This window comes from Carassius carassius, chromosome 33, assembly GCF_963082965.1.
Source record: "Carassius carassius chromosome 33, fCarCar2.1, whole genome shotgun sequence".
Lineage (NCBI taxonomy): Eukaryota > Metazoa > Chordata > Actinopteri > Cypriniformes > Cyprinidae > Carassius > Carassius carassius.
In genome coordinates, this window is record NC_081787.1 from 29,802,120 (window position 1) to 29,820,737 (window position 18,618).

The window sequence follows — 18,618 nt, forward strand, 5'->3', positions numbered from 1 at the left end:
TCTAAGCTATACTTGCACTTGTCTCATGAAACAACACACCAGTTATTCAAATTAAAACAGAACAGAAAGTACTTAATTTTCACTCTTTACTTTGAAACATAACGCATTATTACAGCCAACAAAATATACATTCATACTAAATATTCATAAGAAAGTAAATAAGTGCATTATTACTGAACACCAATAGATTATATAGTTATGAGTTAATCACATAACTTCTTAGGTGCATCTATAAACATGATCTTATATCATACAAACCAATTTTCACATCCCATGTTTTCTTACACTGCACTGTGCCAAATGTAATGTTTTAACTCATTAATCACCAATAAATGAATGTAGGTGTAGGCTATTTTTATTTTTTTAGAATGTAACACTTCAAATCTGATGAAAAAAATTGCTGAACAAATATGTTCATTCATTTCAGGATGTCAGTTGCCTTTATTTACAATAATAGAAATTATAAAAGCCATTGCAATTCTCAACAAACAACATTAAATGGGCCATTGTCTGATCAGATCACTTTGGAAAGCACTTTTTATTCAAAGCAGGAAAACTGCTCTGTAAACGTTGTGGATCCCGTGTCATGAGAAATGAAGAAAAATACCATACTGGTCTTCTGCTATCTACTGTGTCTGCTCATATTGAAGGCCTGAGTGTACTGGTTGTCCAAAAGAGAGCAGGATAGAGGATCTCTCTAATGGACAAGCCTACGTCTCCATAGCACTGGGCCCAGTGTACTCAGTCCCATATTTCCCACTCTACTACACAACAAATATTAGTATTTGCTGAATTTTGCTGTCCCATTATTCACATTCATTTACAGTAAATTTATCAGGTAAACTGAAGAGTTCAGTTAGAGTCTATCAACAGCCATAGAGTTTATTTTCATAAGCACACATGAATACATGTGTAGTGCACTCTCTATGTACAGCATTGTACACAAGTCTTAGGCCATACGGCGATTGTTATGACATCTTACATTTGACAAAGACACCATAACACATCCGTACAGTTAATAAATTACCTATTTCATATATATATCTTTTATTTTTCATGGCCCAGGACTTCTGCACATTACTGTATGTATTAAAAACGCATTATTTGCCAATGACTACAGTAATAAATAGTATTCAGAGTAGCTATTACAAATGAACAACAACAACAAAAAACCTCAAATACAGAGCATATGAATTGGTTTCAGTGTGCTTACTACAGAGTAATCATATAATACAATCAAAAATAACCCCCTCTGGAGGAGAATTCAAAAATCTACTTTACCTTTTAAAGACATACAAAAACATATATATTTATCCTATGAAATGATTTCAGTCAATATACAACGTGTGTGACTGATTGAGGAGAGCATGATTTGAGATCGTGACACATTCACAGATCTTGTTAACTAATACTAGGAATAAACGTTCCTCAGATTGACAAAAACACCTCTGTGAATTAGAAAGCAATACCCTGTTTAGTCGATTTGATTGTTAATTGTGTGTAAAGCTTAAAATGTTTCATCCCGTGTCTTAATTTGTAGTGTATATATCCTCTTGTCTATGATCCTTATGGTTAACCTGCAGACAGAGGGACTGTGGAGCAGATGTCTAAGCTACTAACAAACCTTTGAGACATTTATCAATTTGATGGCCATCATTGTCGCAGCTGGCCAAAGAGCTGGTCAGTTCTACTGAATTTTGATCCAATAATAGTGAATGACATGTATGAACATCAGGGCAGAGGGGTCTCCGAGGTGTGTTTGGGCTCTGGACACGTCCGATCCCGAGGCTCGTGATTGTCATCAGTCAGTGATATCCAGATGGAGTTTTTAAGGTCAATAATAAATACACTTCAGCTTGAACGTCATCGCTGGGAGCATTCAAACAAAGAGTAAACTATTTTTTCCCATTTTTTAACAATGTCAGCTTGTTAAAGTTTTGCCAGAATGGAGATTGTCCTGATTTGGAGACACTGAATTCAACTAGATCTGCGTGTGGAGAGTCATCGGAGAGCGTGAAGGGTCCGTGAGACGAGGGGTCCGTCGGGGACACACACCTGCTCTGGCTCACACCTGCTCCCATCGGGTCAGAAGACAGAGACAGGAGGTGTTTGAGACGGGTCAGAAACACAGCCAACAGGACAGTGTCAATGCTCAAAGCAAAAGAAGCAGTGCACAGCTATGATGAATCATGCTTCAGCACATCCCTTAAAATGCACCATGGTATCAAGCCACAGTTTCCACATACATATCATAGTTAATACAGTCACTGTTTTAAACAATGGTACGTCTGCTTTGATGACAGACTGGATAATAATAAGTTATCAGACATAAACACCCATGTGTATAATGCATACAGTGGCCCCAAAAAGTCTGAACTGCATTAGATCCCAAATATGCTTTACTCAGAGTTGACTTCACTTTTCTGAGCCACTTTTTATTAACCAAATGGTCTCTAGGTCATCAAGTGTCTAAATACTTTGTGGGGCCACTGTATCTAATATATTACAGTATAGAACTGTAGTAACTATGGTACTTTGGCAGAATTTACCATAGTCATGACAAAATTAAAAAGTATGAACTATAGTCAAATGTACAATGATTATATGCAATATAAACCATATTTGGTTTTTCTAACTACATAATATAAGCAAAAGTAATAAATATTAATATATATATACACACATATAATTAAGCAGCTGGTTCTCTGACTAATTAAAAAAAAAAAAAAAATTATAATTTCCATGGCATTTTGAAACACAATCGGTCTTATTTAGTTTTGTTGAGTATTCTGAGCCTCTTAAAGGGATAGTTCACCCAAAAATAACAGTTCAGTCAGTTTTCACTCAATCTGTTCTAAAGCTGTATGACCTTCCTTTTCTGAAACACAACCGTTCTAGGATTTTAGTTTACTGCAATATGAATTGAACATAAAATTGACGTCATTCTCTGATGAAAACAAAATATATTAGCAAGAAAATAAAGTATGACTATAAAATAATAATGCACACAGACATTTAGTCATACAGACACTCTGCTCTATTTACACATGTCTGTGAGTGTAACACAGCAGAATATTATTTCACATGATTCGTAAATGTGCCTTTCATTATTCAGACATTCACACTGAAGTTACTGAAGTGCAATAGTTATCAGTTGCTGTCCTGATAATTTTACCACCTGGCATATTTTAAAGACAAGTAACAAGTGATATATATATATATATGGACAACCACGAGCAGGAAATTTAGATTTTTTTCTCTCCTTTTGTCTTTTGAAAAAGAAAGAAATTCATAAGGCCATACCGGTGTGAGAAAATAATGAAGTCACATTTTTGGATGAACTGAATATCTATGAATAATAGAGTCCTATTTTACTGATTTTAGCAATATTTTTAGGGTTGGATTTTTTCTTATAATTTTCTCATTGTGGAATAATTGCTTCATGATAGTTGTATTTCAAATTCACTGCCATGGCATTTTGTAGAAAAACTAATGCTACATTATGCGCTCATGAGAATACCTTTATCATTTTCATACCATGTCCAAATAAAACTGCCCTCTTTCTCAAGATGATATCTATCAATGAATCTGCAAATTCAAGAACACACTTCACCGTTTGTCAGTGAAGCATTGAGGATTCACAACAGAGAGTAAATATGACACCAAAATATACATCTATAAAATATAAAGTATTCACATCAATATAAGTATTAGATATCAATATAATTCAGCATGTGTGTTTTATGTCTTTTCATTGTTGCTTGAATATATTTATTTATAACTTCTATTAATGGCAGAATCATTGTGTGATTTCTCCCTCACGTCTCGTTGAAGAAGAATCCTGATTTGTAAAGATCAAACACCTTTATAAATATATAACTAGGATATAACCCTGATCCATGAACTGAACTGTGCATGATGAGAAAAGAGTAAAGAGTAACAAAGTGTGGAAACCACTTTTCCGTGAGATTTCGACATATAAGAGGTTATTATAAAAACGTTCTTACACTTAAATTCACATGTAAGATTTAAAAAAACATCCATATCAGCCAAAAAGAGCAGTTAATTATTTTAGTAACATGAAAAACAGCTATTATTAGAAGTGTGACATAAGAATAAGAAATATCCAATTGTTTAAACATTTTTAGTGGCTTATATGTCTTAATTTGAAAGGTGAACAGAATTGAGAAAGAGTTTTTTAAAAAGTATTTAATTACTATTACTGAGTCGACCTATCCTCACAACTCTGAATCCAGTAGTTCAGTTTCACCCGAACGATGGAGAGTATGTTTACTCTGTCTACACCGGCTTACTAGAGTAAAGCAACAGTGAGAAGACAGTTGGTAAAATAGAAAGATGTTGAATTCACCTGGTATCGCTTGGTTGCCTCACCTTTCTGTTTGGCCACTTTACGCACCGTCATGGCAGCCTGGCGTTTCTGATATTCAGAAATCTCAAAACCTAAACAAAACCAGCAACAGAAGATATGAGGAGGGTCACAGAAAAACCACTGTGCTCTGGTGCTGTTAAGAACACATGCAATGATAAATCAAATTAATGCATGAGAAGTAATGGCAGTTTACCGATTTTCTCATCCTCCTGGACCATTCTGCGCTCCTCGTGAAAAGCCCTCAGCCAGCGGATCTTCTCCTCCGGCTTCTTGGCCAGGAAGACATGGATCTCCTCGCTGTCTCTGTTGTGCAGCTTGAATGCGTTTTTCACGCTGACATTAAAGTCGTCATCCCGTCCATCGATGGCATCTCTCACCGTATAGCGGTCCATGTCAATGCGCCCTTTGTAGTAAAGAATGTCCCGGCGGATCAGGTCCTGAGAACAGATGCAGAGGCTCATTAATGACCTCACACTCAGAATCACACTCATCTTTGAGACACAACTGTGTGTAACTGGAATAAATACACACTAACAGTGAGCAGGCACTTTCAGTTCATACCTTAACGTTAATGCAAAAAAGAGTGATAGTGGATTGCAGAAAGCTGTCAAGAGAGTCTACTAGTTGAGAAAAAGCTGTATCTAGAGAATCATCTGATTTATTGTCACTAGACTGGCTGGGTTCATAAAAACGCATTAAATTGTATAAGGTAAAACAACCATAGATCATGCACATACACTTGTCACAATGAAAGTATCCAAACTCTATTTGTAATCTGAATGAAATATAGTAATATGTAAACAATATGATGTGTGCCAGCAGAAACCAGCACAGCTGGCAGATTTTGAAGCAGATGCTGCTGTCCGTGCCTCACGGCGATTAGCTTCCACCCACACCACATCTGAATGAAGCAGAGCATTTCTTTTGGATGCTCTCGACTGCTTTCAGCTCATTTCTCTGATCCGCTCTCTATCCCACAGATCCACATGTGAGTGCATAGCTCTGCTCCCATCCAGATCAACTGAAAATGCTTGATCTCTCCGTAAGCCTCTGCACACCATGAATTAAACATTTCCTGCAATTTTATATCTTTATACATCTGTAAGTCAGCAGTAAGTAATGCCTGCAGGTGCGTCCACATTAATATAAGCACACCCCAGGACTTTTATGTTGTCTGAGCTTCACAATGCACATTTTTTTCAACCATAAACTCTTGTGAATGAGCTTATGGCAGCTGCATAGAATAAAGGCCCCCGATATACTTAAAATAATATACATTTGTTTCAAATAAATGTTACACCACACTGCTGTTGCTGCTGCTGTTGTTCTGTCAGTAAGCGAATTTAAAGGGTATACAATAAATGAAATCCCAAACGAACATACAATAATAAACCTTTGTTTTTATCAAAAGTAAATCAATGCAACACATAAAATATAAAAAGGTGTAACAGTTTATCCAGTTTAATATAATAAAACACTAATAAAATAAAGTATCAAACTGACTCCAATATTTTTTTCCACATCATGCTAAAGTTTTCAGACTATGAGACATTCACACTTCCCATAAAGGACTGATTATGGTTCTTTTGTATTGCAAACATGATAATCGACTGAACTGCTGCTAATCATTATACTTTTGTCTATAATTATCTGACCATTGGTGCCCGTCTCACACCGAGATTGCCTAAACTTCATTTCATCATTGTGTTTAAGGCATACTCAGGAGCATCGGCGAGTCATGTTTACATTAATCTACACCCACCTCCAGCAGCACAGGACTGTCCGAATGTTCGAGAACAGTACAGGTGCTTCTCAATAAATTAGAATGTCATGGAAAAGTTAATATATTTCAGTAATTCAACTCAAATTGTGAAACTCGTAATAATAAATAATAAATTCAGTGCACACAGACTGAAGTAGTTTAAGTCTTTGGTTCTTTTAATTGTCGTGATTTTGGCTCACATTTAACAAAAACCCACCAATTCACTATCTCAACAAATTAGAATACTTCATAAGTGAATTGTTGGCCTTCTGGAAAGTATGTTCATTTTTGGTGCTTTTGGCAGTGTGGGCAGGTGCCAAATCCTGCTGGAAAATAAAATCAGCATCTCCAAAAAGCTGGTCAGCAGAAGGAAGCATGAAGTATTCCAAAATTTCTTGGTAAACGGGTGCAGTGACTTTGGTTTCCAAAAAACACAATGGACCAACACCAGCAGATGACATTGCAGCCCAAATCATCACAGACTGTGGAAACTTAACACTGGACTTCAAGCAGCTTGGGCTATGAGCTTCTTCACCAGTCACCAGAAACAGTCGAGCTACAGAGAAGGACAGCAGCTTGTGAGTGTTTTGCCTTTGTTTTCTCATCAGACTAGTGTGTGATCGTCATTGCTAGGAAAGTTTTTGGTTTAAATTGTGTGTGTCTTACCCTGGTTAATACGTGCTGAAAGTGGCGCTTGGTTTTGCATTTGCCTATAGCGGGACTGCCTGGTTTCGATCTGCTAAATAGTGAGGCGTGGCCAGCTGACTTCCATCACAGGTAATCATGCTAATACAAAAGCGCTAAGTTTCACCACGGCAGCGGTCGTGGCAGCCCTCTTGTGAGCCCTCCTCATGTGAAGACGGACGAGTGTAAAGACAATCGACTATACCTGCGCGACTCCACCGAGCAGGGACACCGACAGGGCACTTGAGTATTGCTTTTCTCCTCTTTCGTTACTTTTTGTATACCTTGTTCTCAAATATCTCTTACACTTGTAGTCACTATGTGCTTTCAGATCTCTACTATCACTACTAACAATCGGAGAGCACGCTATGGACATCGCAGGAAGGCCTGTCTGACAAACCTACGGCCTGTCCCTCTGACCTCTACTACTACACTCTCTATTCCAGTTGGTCTCTGGAACTGCCAGTCTGCAGTTAACAAAGCAGACTTCATTTCTTCTCTTGCTACTCATTCCGGTCTCAACCTCATGGCTTAGATCAAACCTGAAGATACTGCCACCCCTGCAGCCCTCTCCACTAATTTCACTTGTTCCCACACTCCTCGTACCACTGGGAGGGGTGGAGGGACAGGTCTCCTTATATCAAAAGAATGGAAATTTGATCTTCAGCCATCACCTACAGGTACTGGGTCATTTGAATCACATGCCCTTACTGTAACCCACCCTGTTAAAATCCACTTTGTGGTCATTTATCGTCCCCCAGGTCAATTGGGAAACTTCTTGGAGGAGTTGGATGTGCTGCTATCAAACTTTCCTGAAGATGGTACTCCTCTGGTACTGCTTGGTGACTTCAACATCCACCTAGATAAACCCCAGGCTGCTGACTTCAAAACTCTGCTCGCCTCATTTGATCTCAAGCTAGTGTCTACTACAGCGACTCACAAATCAGGCAACCAACTGGATCTCATCTACACGCGCTGTTGCTCTGTGGACAATTCTTCAGTTGCTCCACTGCACACCTCAGACCACTTCCTCATTACTGCTAACCTAGCACTTACTCCTGAAGTGCCGTACACTCCAACGCAGGTCACCTTTCGACTGAACCTACGCTCACTCTCTCCATCTCGCCTATCTTCTGTGGTTTCATCCTCGCTTCCTGCACTCTCTCAGTTCTCTGCTCTGGACACGAACAGTGCTACGGACACTCTTTGCTCCACTTTAACATCTTGCTTGGACAACTTTTGCCCACTGTTGTCTAGACCAGCACGCACTGCCCCATCTGCCCCCTGGCTGTCTAAGGTTCTCTGTGAACATCGCTCTAAACTCAGGGCTGCAGAGAGGAAATGGCAGAAGTCAAGAAACTCTACAGACCTCAGTGTGTATCAGTCTCTCCTCTCTTCCTTCTCTGCAAATGTCTTCACGGCTAAAACATCCTACAACCACAACAAAATTAACAGCTGTTGTGACGCTCGGACACTCTTCAAGACTTTCTCTTCTTAATCCGCCGCCACCACCTCCTCCATCGACTCTTACAGCGGACGACTTTGCAGTTTTCTTCACAAATAAGTCGAGATCCATCAGCGGCCAATTCTCCACACCGCAGACTGAGGACAACTTCACAATGACAGACGCACACTCTTTCTCCTCCTTCTCCCCACTTTCAGAGATGGACGTCTCCAAACTTCTCCTGTCCAATCATCCTACTACTTGTCCACTTGATCCGATCCCCACTCACCTCCTTCAAGCGATCTCTTCTTCAGTCATACCTTCGCTTACTCATGTTATCAACTCCTCTCTTCACTCTGGAACATTTCCCTCAGCATTCAAGCAGGCTCGGGTAAGCCCACTGCTCAAGAAACCATCTCTAAATCCAGCGCGTCTTGAAAACTACAGACCGGTATCCCTTCTTCCATTCATTGCAAAGACACTTGAGCGAGCGGTGTTCAACCAGTTTTCTATGTTCCTTGTACAGAACAACCTCATGGACAGCAACCAATCTGGCTTCAAAAGTGGCCACTCAACTGAGACTGCTCTGCTCTCGGTTACTGAAGCCCTGCGACTAGCAAGAGCAGCTTCAAAATCCTCGGTACTCATCTTACTGGACCTTTCTGCTGCTTTTGACACTGTTAATCACCAGATTCTCCTGTCCACCCTCAGAAAGATGGGCATCTCTGGAACAGCACTCCTGTGGGTTAAGTCTTACCTCTCTGACAGATCCTTCAGTGTGTCTTGGAGGGGTGATGTTTCAAAGTCACACCACCTTGCTACTGGGGTTCCTCAAGGCTCAGTACTTGGACCACTTCTCTTCTCAATCTACATGACATCATTAGGATCTGTCATTCAGAAGCATGGCTTTTCTTATCACTGCTACGCTGATGACACCCAACTCTACCTCTCATTCGAACCAGATGACCCGACGGTAGCTGCTCGCATTTCAGCCTGTCTGAGTGACATCTCTAGCTGGATGAATGACCATCACCTTCAGCTTAACCTTACGAAGACAGAACTCCTGGTGATTCCAGTTAACCCATTGCTTCATCACAACTTCTCTATACAGCTGGGCTCATCAACCATTACTCCTTCGAGGACAGCTAGAAACCTAGGAGTTGTGATGGATCATCAGTTAAGCTTCACAGACCACATTGCTACAACTACCCGGTCCTGCAGGTTTGCCTTATACAACATTAGGAAGATTAGACCCTTCCTGTCAGAGCAAGCAACCCAACCTCTTGTCCAAGCTCTTGTTCTCTCCAGACTGGACTATTGTAATGCTCTCCTGGCGGGCCTTCCTGCATGTACTGTCAAGCCTCTGCAATTGATCCAGAATGCAGCAGCGAGGGTTGTCTTCAATGAGCCAAAAAAAGCTCACATTACTCCGCTCCTCATCAGGTTACACTGGCTACCAGTAGCTGCTCGCATCAAATTCAAGGTACTGATGCTAGCCTACAAGACGACCACTGGCACGGCACCAACTAACCTAAACTCATTGGTTAAATCTTATGTGCCCTCCAGAAGTTTGCGCTCTGCAAGTGATCGACGCCTTGTGGTACCATCCCAAAGAAGTTCAAAATCACTCTCAAGGACCTTTTCCTGGACTGTGCCCAGCTGGTGGAATGACCTCCCAATCTCAATTCGTACAGCTGAGTCTTTACTCATTTTCAAGAAACAGCTAAAGACTCATCTTTTTCGCCTGCACTTAACCAACTAACACTAGCACTTTTCCTTTTCTTGTCTTTTAAAAAAAAAAAAAAAAAAAAAAAACCTACCTATGCGTTCTATACTAGACTAACTGAGACTTGTCATGGCACTTGTATACTGTTGTTGTTCTCTTGTTGACCTGACTGCTTCTATTGTTCTCATTTGTAAGTCGCTTTGGATAAAAGCGTCTGCTAAATGATTAAATGTAAATGTCCTCCAGACTCTAGGACCATGGTTTCCAAATGAAATACAAAACTTGCTCTCATCTGAAAAGAGGGCTTTGGACCAATGGCAACAGTCCAGTTCTTCTTCTCCTTAGCCCAGGTAAGACGCCTCTGACGTTGTCTGTGGTTCAGTAAATCTCTTGACACGTCTGTGTGTGGTGCTCTTGATGCCTTGACCCCAGTCTCAGTCCATTCCTTGTGAAGTTCAATTACATTCTTGAATTCAGTTTGCTTGACAATCCTCATAAGGCTGTGGTTCTCTCAGTTGGTTGTGCATCTTTTTCTTTCACACTTTTTCGTTCCACTCAACTTTCTGTTAACATGCTTGGATACAGCACTCTGTGAACAGCCAGCTTCTTTGGCAATGAATGTTTGTGGCTTACCCTCCTTGTGAAGAGTGTCAATGATTGTCTTCTGGACAACTGTCAGATCAGCAGTCTTCCCCATGATTGTGTAGCCTAGTGAACCAAACTGAGAGACTGGTTTGAAGGCTCAGGAAACCTTTGCAGGTGTTTTGAGTTGATTACCTAATTGGCATGTCACCACATTCTGATTTGTTGAGATGAATTAGTGGGTTTTTATTAATTGTGAGCCAAAATCATCACAATTAAAAGAACCAAAGACTTAAACTACTTCAGTCTATGTGCACTGAATTTATTTAACCCTAGTTTCACAATTTGAGTTGAATTACTGAAATGAACTTTTCACAACATTCAAATTTTTTGAGATGCACTTGTATACCATCGCTCAGCCTTTTCGAACTTCTTTTTGCCCCCAAACGAAGAACGAAAGCGAACTTTGTTTGAAGTATACCGGGGCCTTAAATCAATGCTTATAGTTCAATATTAGTCTTTTTCTTACACACACATATCCTAATGTCCTACTGTTTTTATCAAGACAATGAAAGTTTGTGGAGTCCAGTGTTGTTTTGGACCCCGATGACTTTCATTGCATGAACAAAAACAGTTGGCACATTCGTCAAAATGCACGCTATTTGCATTTGTGTTTGAAACAGCGTGATTGTAAGTGAATGACAGCATTTTTAATGTAATGTGAATTTTTTTTTATATGCATTGTGATTTATTAATTTTTTCTGACGGTCTTAGTTTTGATTTTATAAAAAAAAAGAAGAAAAAAAAAAAGATAAAAAGATGCCTTCATAAAGGCATAACCAGCACTTTAAAGGGTTAGTTCACCAAAAAATTTACATTTTGTAATTAATTACCCACCCTCACTTTATTCAACATTTCGTCTCCTCCACATCACCCTGGTGCCATTTTGTAGAATATACGTAAACATTTTTATTTAATTTTTTTGCACACAAAAAGTATTCTCATAGCTCAGTATAATTGCTGATGAACCACTGTAGTCACATGGTTTATTTTACAGATCTCCTTGCTACGTTTCTGAACTTGGGAACATTTCAGTTCTGTTGCTGTCTGACGCAGGGTCAGACAGCTCCAGATTCCATCAAAAATATCTTAATTTGTGTTGAAACGACATGAAGGTGAGTAATTAATGACAGAATTTTTATTTTGGGGTGAACTAATCCTTTAATATAGATCTGGGAGCATTTTTTGATCATTGTTTATACTTTTATTTATTTCTTACATATTCATGCTCACCAACTAAACCCCTTTTTTAGGAAATACTAAATATTTGGTAGAGATCATGTACCTTTTTGCACAGGACCAGCTGATGATCGAAAAGGAAGAAGACTCGTTGCTGACTCCTGCCATAAGGCTGATAGATCCACGACATCTCACCCGTGTAGATCAGCTCTGAACTTCTGTCCAGAATATCATCACCCTAATGTGAACGAAATAGAGTCAAGGCAGACAAACTAGGATTGGCAGCAGCCTAAAGATTTTATTAATGATTTTTTTTAAAAGAATTCAGCTTGTAAAGAAATAAAACTGTTATTTAAAAAATGAATTATCAAACTAACAAAAAGTACCATCAGTAGAAAAGAATCAAAGATGCTAACAAACATGAGGCATGATGTGGAGGATTCGAGATTAAACGTCACTGTAAAGATCTCTCTTGTCCAGATGTACAATGATATCCGAGTACAAAGTGTGTGTGACTGAATGTGAGCCACTAACTGTACATAACTTCATGAAATCCACAAACATTATTCAAACACACCTCCCAGTCCAGCACCGAGGCCTGCCACTGAGCAATCTTGTCAATGTTCTCCAGTCTTCTTTTGCGCTCGTTGATTTGCTGTGTGACGTTCCTCATGACAGCGAGCGCTGCTGCCACATAGCGGTAATCACTGTAAGGGGGAAAAAAACACAAATGTGTTATAATAAAATACATAAAATTTGGTCACAATTATAAACAAACATAATTTGACTAACACACTTTCAAAACTGTATTGCAGTGAGTGATTATTGACAAAGAAAGCTGTTAATAGTTTCACTATTAGAAGATGAAGAATTTTTTTTTTTTTTTTATTGGCAAAGGTTTTGATTTTTTTTTTTGGCAAAAATGCTCAATGATGGCTGGAGGCTTTGCTGCTAAAGGAGGACCTTAAGTTACTACATTCAAGGTTCACTTAGCTCCAACCCTAATCAAACACCAATAATCAACCCTAATCTTCCAGGAAGATGTATTGAGGCAAGTTGGAGCTAAACTCTTACTTGTGTTCAGCACAAGAAAGAAACTCTATCAGGTTTAAAACTACTTGAGAGTGAGGAAATGATAACAGAATTAGCAATTTTGCAATCAGAATTTTTGAAGCAATTTTCAGCAGTTTTGGACTTAAAAGAGAGAAAACCTGCACTTAAGCTTTTCACTGACATTTTGTTTTCATAGACAGATTTCATGACGTATCATTATAGGATTGTCTAGCAATATATTGATTATAGCAGAATTGCTGTATCGTGATATAATCAGTATCGTTATCCATGTACTGTGTATTGTATCATATCGTATCGTATCGTGAGGAACCCTGTTATTCCCACCCCTACGAGACACTGTTTTTTTTGTATGTTTTTTGCATGTGTGTTGGTGAGTTACCTATGATCCTGTCCTGTATACTTGAGAAGCTCGGCCAGCTGTAGAGGGTACTTGCAGATCTTCTGCACAGGGGTGAGGAGGAAGCCATCAATGGCGATGTCAATCATCTGCTGGAGGAGGCGACATGCTTCAAAAAAGTGTTGATAGCGGCCATCTTTCATCAGCTTGGAGAGCTCCATGCAGGCATCCAGGTGGTTGTTGCAGTACTCTGAATAGATCCAGAAACCGTCTTGCTGTATGGCAGACAGTCATTAAGGTCAGAACTGAAGCAAACTTGAAAAATACAGTTCATTTTAAGATTTTCAGGAATCAGTTTAAAAGTCTGAATAGCTGATACATGTCAGTACCCAACCATTATGGACTGTCTTGAAATTTTCTAGATTTATTATGACTCAGCTTGTAGGTACAGCTAAAATGTCTATAATTTGTTTAATGCCAAGTCATGAGGCAATGTACTCACATGTTCCAGAAAACATGGACCGATTTCACTAAGATGTGGTTCCTCAATGTTGTACTGTTTCTCCAAGTCCCGCACAAATCCCATCTGAAATCTGTAGATATCCTCAATGTTTCCAAAAATCACTTTTAGCTGGTCATCATTGAACATGTCGATCCTCTTTCGACACTGCCTCAAGTAGCCCTACAGAGAGAATCTCCTTCAGTTTAGTATGCTGCAAGCGAATTCCACTACAGACCAATAGTTTTCTGAAACTTATTCTTCTCCAGACACTGTGCCCTGCATGACTGCAACCATGACATATAACAGCATGCAAGTAATCTGCATGAACAGTTTTGATTCCAGACTTTGCTTAACAAAGGAAATCGAGTCCTCCATTGAAAGTCCATTCCACTAAACATGCAACCTTCAAAATGTTCATTAAAACATTGCCAAAGAAATCCTTGAGAAAATTAGTCCAAGACTTCTGAAGACATGATTCCAACATGATTTTTAAGACAGATTTGTACTCTTGACCCTATCCTGACATTGTGAACACCTCCCTTACTACTGGTATTGTTCTGAAAGCCCTTAAGGTTGCAGCTATTACAACAGTCTTTAAAAGGCTTGGATGTTGTAAGTTTGATCTATCAAATTACAGGTATTTCAAATCTGTCCTTTCTAGTCTAGTTAGAACATTTTTTGAGCCTTTCTAATCTGGGTTTAGAAAGGGACAGTACAGAGACTGCCTTGGTTTGCATTATGAATGACCTGCTTGTCTCAGCTGACTCTGGACCCTCTACCTTTTGGTGTTGTTAGATCTGAGCACAGCATTTGACACAGTGTGCCACTCTATTCTGCTTTATAGACATGAGTGTTGGCTTGGTATCTCTTTCACTGTGCTTAAATGGTTTAAATCCTACCTTAATGATCATTCCCAATTGTTTGTCTTGGGAAACAACAAATAGGACATTAGACAGGTCTGTCACAATGTTCCTCAGGGATCTGTTTTGGGTTCTTAATTATTTAGCATTTATATGATTCCTTTGGGTTAAATTATTATGAACCTTGGCTTAGGGTAATACTTTTATGCTGATGACACTCAGATTTATATCAATTTTAAGTCCATTATCAATGTCAGCTCTGAAATTCTTTGAGTGTGTGCAGGAAATAAAGATGTGGATGCTGCATAATTAAGTGTTCAAAGACAGAGGTTCTTCTCATTGGCACATCAGTAGCTAATTACTTAGGTATAAGATTTTTAATTTGATTATAGACAATAGTGCCATAGTTCCATTTACTCATGCTTGTAACCTCATATGATTAGCGATGCCCATCTGACATTAGATTCACATATTAAGAGCATCACAAAATCTACATACCATTGACTTAAAAACATTGCTGGAATTAGGTCTTCATGCCTGATGCTGAAAGGCCTGTTCATGCATTTGCTACTTCCAGCATTGATTATTGCATTATTTGCAGAATTTGTTGGTCTACCTGCTATATCTCTCAAATGGCTACAATATATCCAGAATTCAGCAGCACATGCTCACTTATACACCATCTTGTCAGCATATCACAGAAACCTTTTATAGTCTGCATTGGCTGCTTGTTCAGTCATCCATCGATTTTAAAACTCTCACTTTAACTTACAAAGCTGTGCATGGAACTCAAATTGAACAGCTCATCAAAAATGGTAAAAAACAAAAAAGGTTAAAAAGGATTAGTTAATTTCCTGAGTAAACATTTCCAGATAATTTACTCACCCCCATATCACCCAAGATGTTCATGTCTTTCTTTCTTCAGTCGAAAAGAAGTTTTCGAGGAAAACATTCCAGGGTTTTTCTGTATATGGACTTCAATGGGAAGTTGAATGTTCAAATTGCAGTTTTAAGTGCAGTTTCAAAGGGCTCTACATGATCCCAGCTGGGGAATATGGGTCCTATCTAGCAAAACGAAAAGGTAATTTTCTTTAAAAAATAATAGTTTATACATGTTTAAACACAAACACTGGTCTTGCACTGGCTGGTGCATTACGCAGTCACATTTGAAAGGTAACACGTGATGTAGCTGGAAGCTGCGACCCAATGTCTCCATAGCAATCATGCAAAGAAAGTCAAATGTCCTATACAAAAACAAAAAGTTAAAACAACGATGTTGAACGATTATGATGTTGGAGAAAATTAGATGGAGATTACAGAGTACACAGACAAAGCGCTAACCACACGTGATGTTTACATTGTGATTACATTATTTATAAATATATACATTTTTCATTTTTTTTCAGAAAATGACTGATGGTTCATTTACATTACATTTACATTTATCCATTTAGCTGACGCTTTTATCCAAAGCGACTTACAATTGCTATATATGTCAGAGGTCATACGCCTCTGTAGCAACTAGGGGTTAAGTGTCTTGCTCAGGGACACATTGGTGTCTCACAGTGGATTCGAACCCGGGTCTCTCACACCAAAGGCATGTGTCTTATCCACTGTGCCAACACCACCCCATATTTAGATAAGACCCCTATTCCTCAGCTGGGATCGTGTAGAACCTTTTGAAGCTGCATTGAAATCTTCAGCCTGTTGAGTCTCATTGAAGTCCATTATATGAAGGAAAAATCTTGGAATGCTTTCCTCAAAAACCTTAATTTCAATTCGACTGAAGAAAGTCACATAGGCGTTAACATCTTGGATCATATGGAGGTGAGTAAATTATCAGGAATTTTTTTAATTCTGGAAGTGAACTAATCCTTTAACAAGTGTTTACGATATTTTATATATGTATATGCACTGATCAATGTTTATATGTAAAATAAAATCCTAAATTAAATCTGTTTATCATTTAAAGCTATCATGCCTCTTCAGGACACTAGGATTAAACCTCTCCATTCATATGTATTTCTTTTATGGTGTCTTTGGGATCTTTTTGAAAAGTCAATGATTTGTGAGGATGTACAGAAATCTCTCAGGTTTCATTTCAAGTTTTTTCATTTGCGTACTGGAGATGTAAGTCTTATGGGTTTGGAACGACATGGGTGATGATGGCAATGATGGCATGAATTTAGTTTCTTTGCTCAACTATCCCTTTAAACTCTCCATGGAACCAAGAGGCCAACAATCAAAATCATCTGATACTGTCAGCAGTACCTCACAGATGTTCTTCAGGTGTTTGATGTAGTGGCGCTCAGTGCTCATGATCTCGTTGATGACGTTGGCCCTCATCTGGTCTCGGTTTTGCAGTGGTTGGCCGATGCACAGGCAGCCGTTGCTGGGGTCGGTGTGACCATTCTGCACCTCGCTGGCACTCTCAGCTGATTCTGCACGATCCTGATTAACCCAGAGCTAACAGGAAAAGGCAGAGAGACACATTATATCTCCAAGCTGTGTCTTTTGCAAAGGGGAACAGGTTTGAGCCCTAATTCTCACTGAGGTAAAGATAGACAGAGAGTTGTTTGACTGAGAAGTCCATGCCATTAAAGAGTCTAAAGTTACAAAAATACTAAGTAATTTCTCTACAGAATTCCATTGGAGATAGTTGTTCTTTAACCACTGGAGTGGACAATTCTTGTTCCAAATGTGTGATGAGCTGTAGTCTTGCTCTCATGTTCTTGATAATAAGACAAAAAAATCTGCCTTTGGTCTGGGTCTCCGCTTATGGTTCCAGACAAGACTGCAAGGAGGCACAGGAGATGCTTCTGAAGTGACATGTATGCAGTTCAAATAGACTTTTCATGTTTTAATGGGGGACAGCAATCTAATGGTGGTATAAATCCATTTACATTGGAATCACAATTTTGGGAAACAAATAATCACACTCTTGGATGTTACATGAGATAATGACTTCCGGGTTGTTTCCATGGTGGGTCAGTCCCAGTAAATTTTGCAGTTTTGCATATCACATGCACTGTGTAGATCTACGTTATGGAAAAGGGTTAGGTTTTCAATTTTGTTTTCAAACACACTTTAAACACAGTGTATAAACAGAAAAATAATGAAAAATAATTGAACTTTTTTTATTTTATTTTTTTGGAAAGTCACGTCGGTAATATTATTAATTCACAAATGTGTATGGTATTTTATGTTTGAGTCTCGGCCTGGGTTTTGTAGGGTCTGGTCTTAGCACATGTGGTCAAGCAAGGACATAAATGTTCACTCTCTCCATCCATAAGTCACCAACAAGGCCTACCAAAACTCTTTCCCGTCAGGAACACTTGCTTGAGCGTCTAAAACCATGTTCCCTGATCAAACGTCAAACAGCTTTGAAATTCCATCTAGAATGATCATGGACACTCATTGCAAATACAAATCTAGGCATCTACAGAGATGCAAACATAAAATGGGATGTTGCTTGGCGAAAACGAGAAGATGGTTCTGAATGCAAAGCAGATACTACTACACACATCTATTTCAACATTTGAAGGCTGTTACTAAACGCATCCAAAGCAGCGCATGTAATGAAGAAACATATTGGATGCTCATGTTCTACATCGATTTGAAAAGCTATGAAGAGCACTAGGAGCGTGATTTCATTTGGATGCTTTAAATGCTTTGTGAGACGGCTGAGTTGACAAAATCAGCAGCACTTGAAGAGATTTGAGGAGCTGGGAACGCACCTTTGCTGTTGTGTTATGGAACCTTGGAGTTGCTATAGGGTTGATATAGAAAACTGGTTTTGTGTAAGGTTGAGGAGAGTGGGGATCGACCTTTGAAAAGAATGACAGAAATACACTTGGTTTTAATGTACTCTTGCTGTGGGAGAATAGAAATGGAACAGTGAGATGGAAGTGGGTTGGCAACACTGATTCAACACGGGCTGCGTTCCTTTCGAAGTCCAGACGGACACATCTAATCAGGATCAGTGTCCAAGACCTTGTTTCTTCACCTGAGACCTTGA

At 39.0% G+C, this 18,618-nt stretch overlaps 1 protein-coding gene across 2 annotated transcripts in view; it reads right to left on the reverse strand.

Moving 5' to 3' along the window:
* Positions 1–352: 352 nt before the first annotated feature.
* The window catches only part of LOC132114076 (rho guanine nucleotide exchange factor 9-like), a 32,037-nt gene continuing 13,771 nt past the window's right edge, over positions 353–18,618 (reverse strand). For both annotated transcript variants that reach the window (XM_059522216.1, XM_059522217.1), the window contains 9 exons: positions 18,338–18,427; positions 16,872–17,066; positions 13,741–13,920; positions 13,281–13,513; positions 12,405–12,534; positions 11,934–12,065; positions 4,584–4,827; positions 4,393–4,461; positions 353–2,071 (listed from right to left, as the gene is read on the reverse strand). In XM_059522216.1, coding sequence (XP_059378199.1) covers positions 1,896–2,071; positions 4,393–4,461; positions 4,584–4,827; positions 11,934–12,065; positions 12,405–12,534; positions 13,281–13,513; positions 13,741–13,920; positions 16,872–17,066; positions 18,338–18,427 — 1,449 coding nt within the window. In that variant the 3' untranslated portion in view covers positions 353–1,895. The remainder of the gene's footprint in view (positions 2,072–4,392; positions 4,462–4,583; positions 4,828–11,933; positions 12,066–12,404; positions 12,535–13,280; positions 13,514–13,740; positions 13,921–16,871; positions 17,067–18,337; positions 18,428–18,618) is intronic.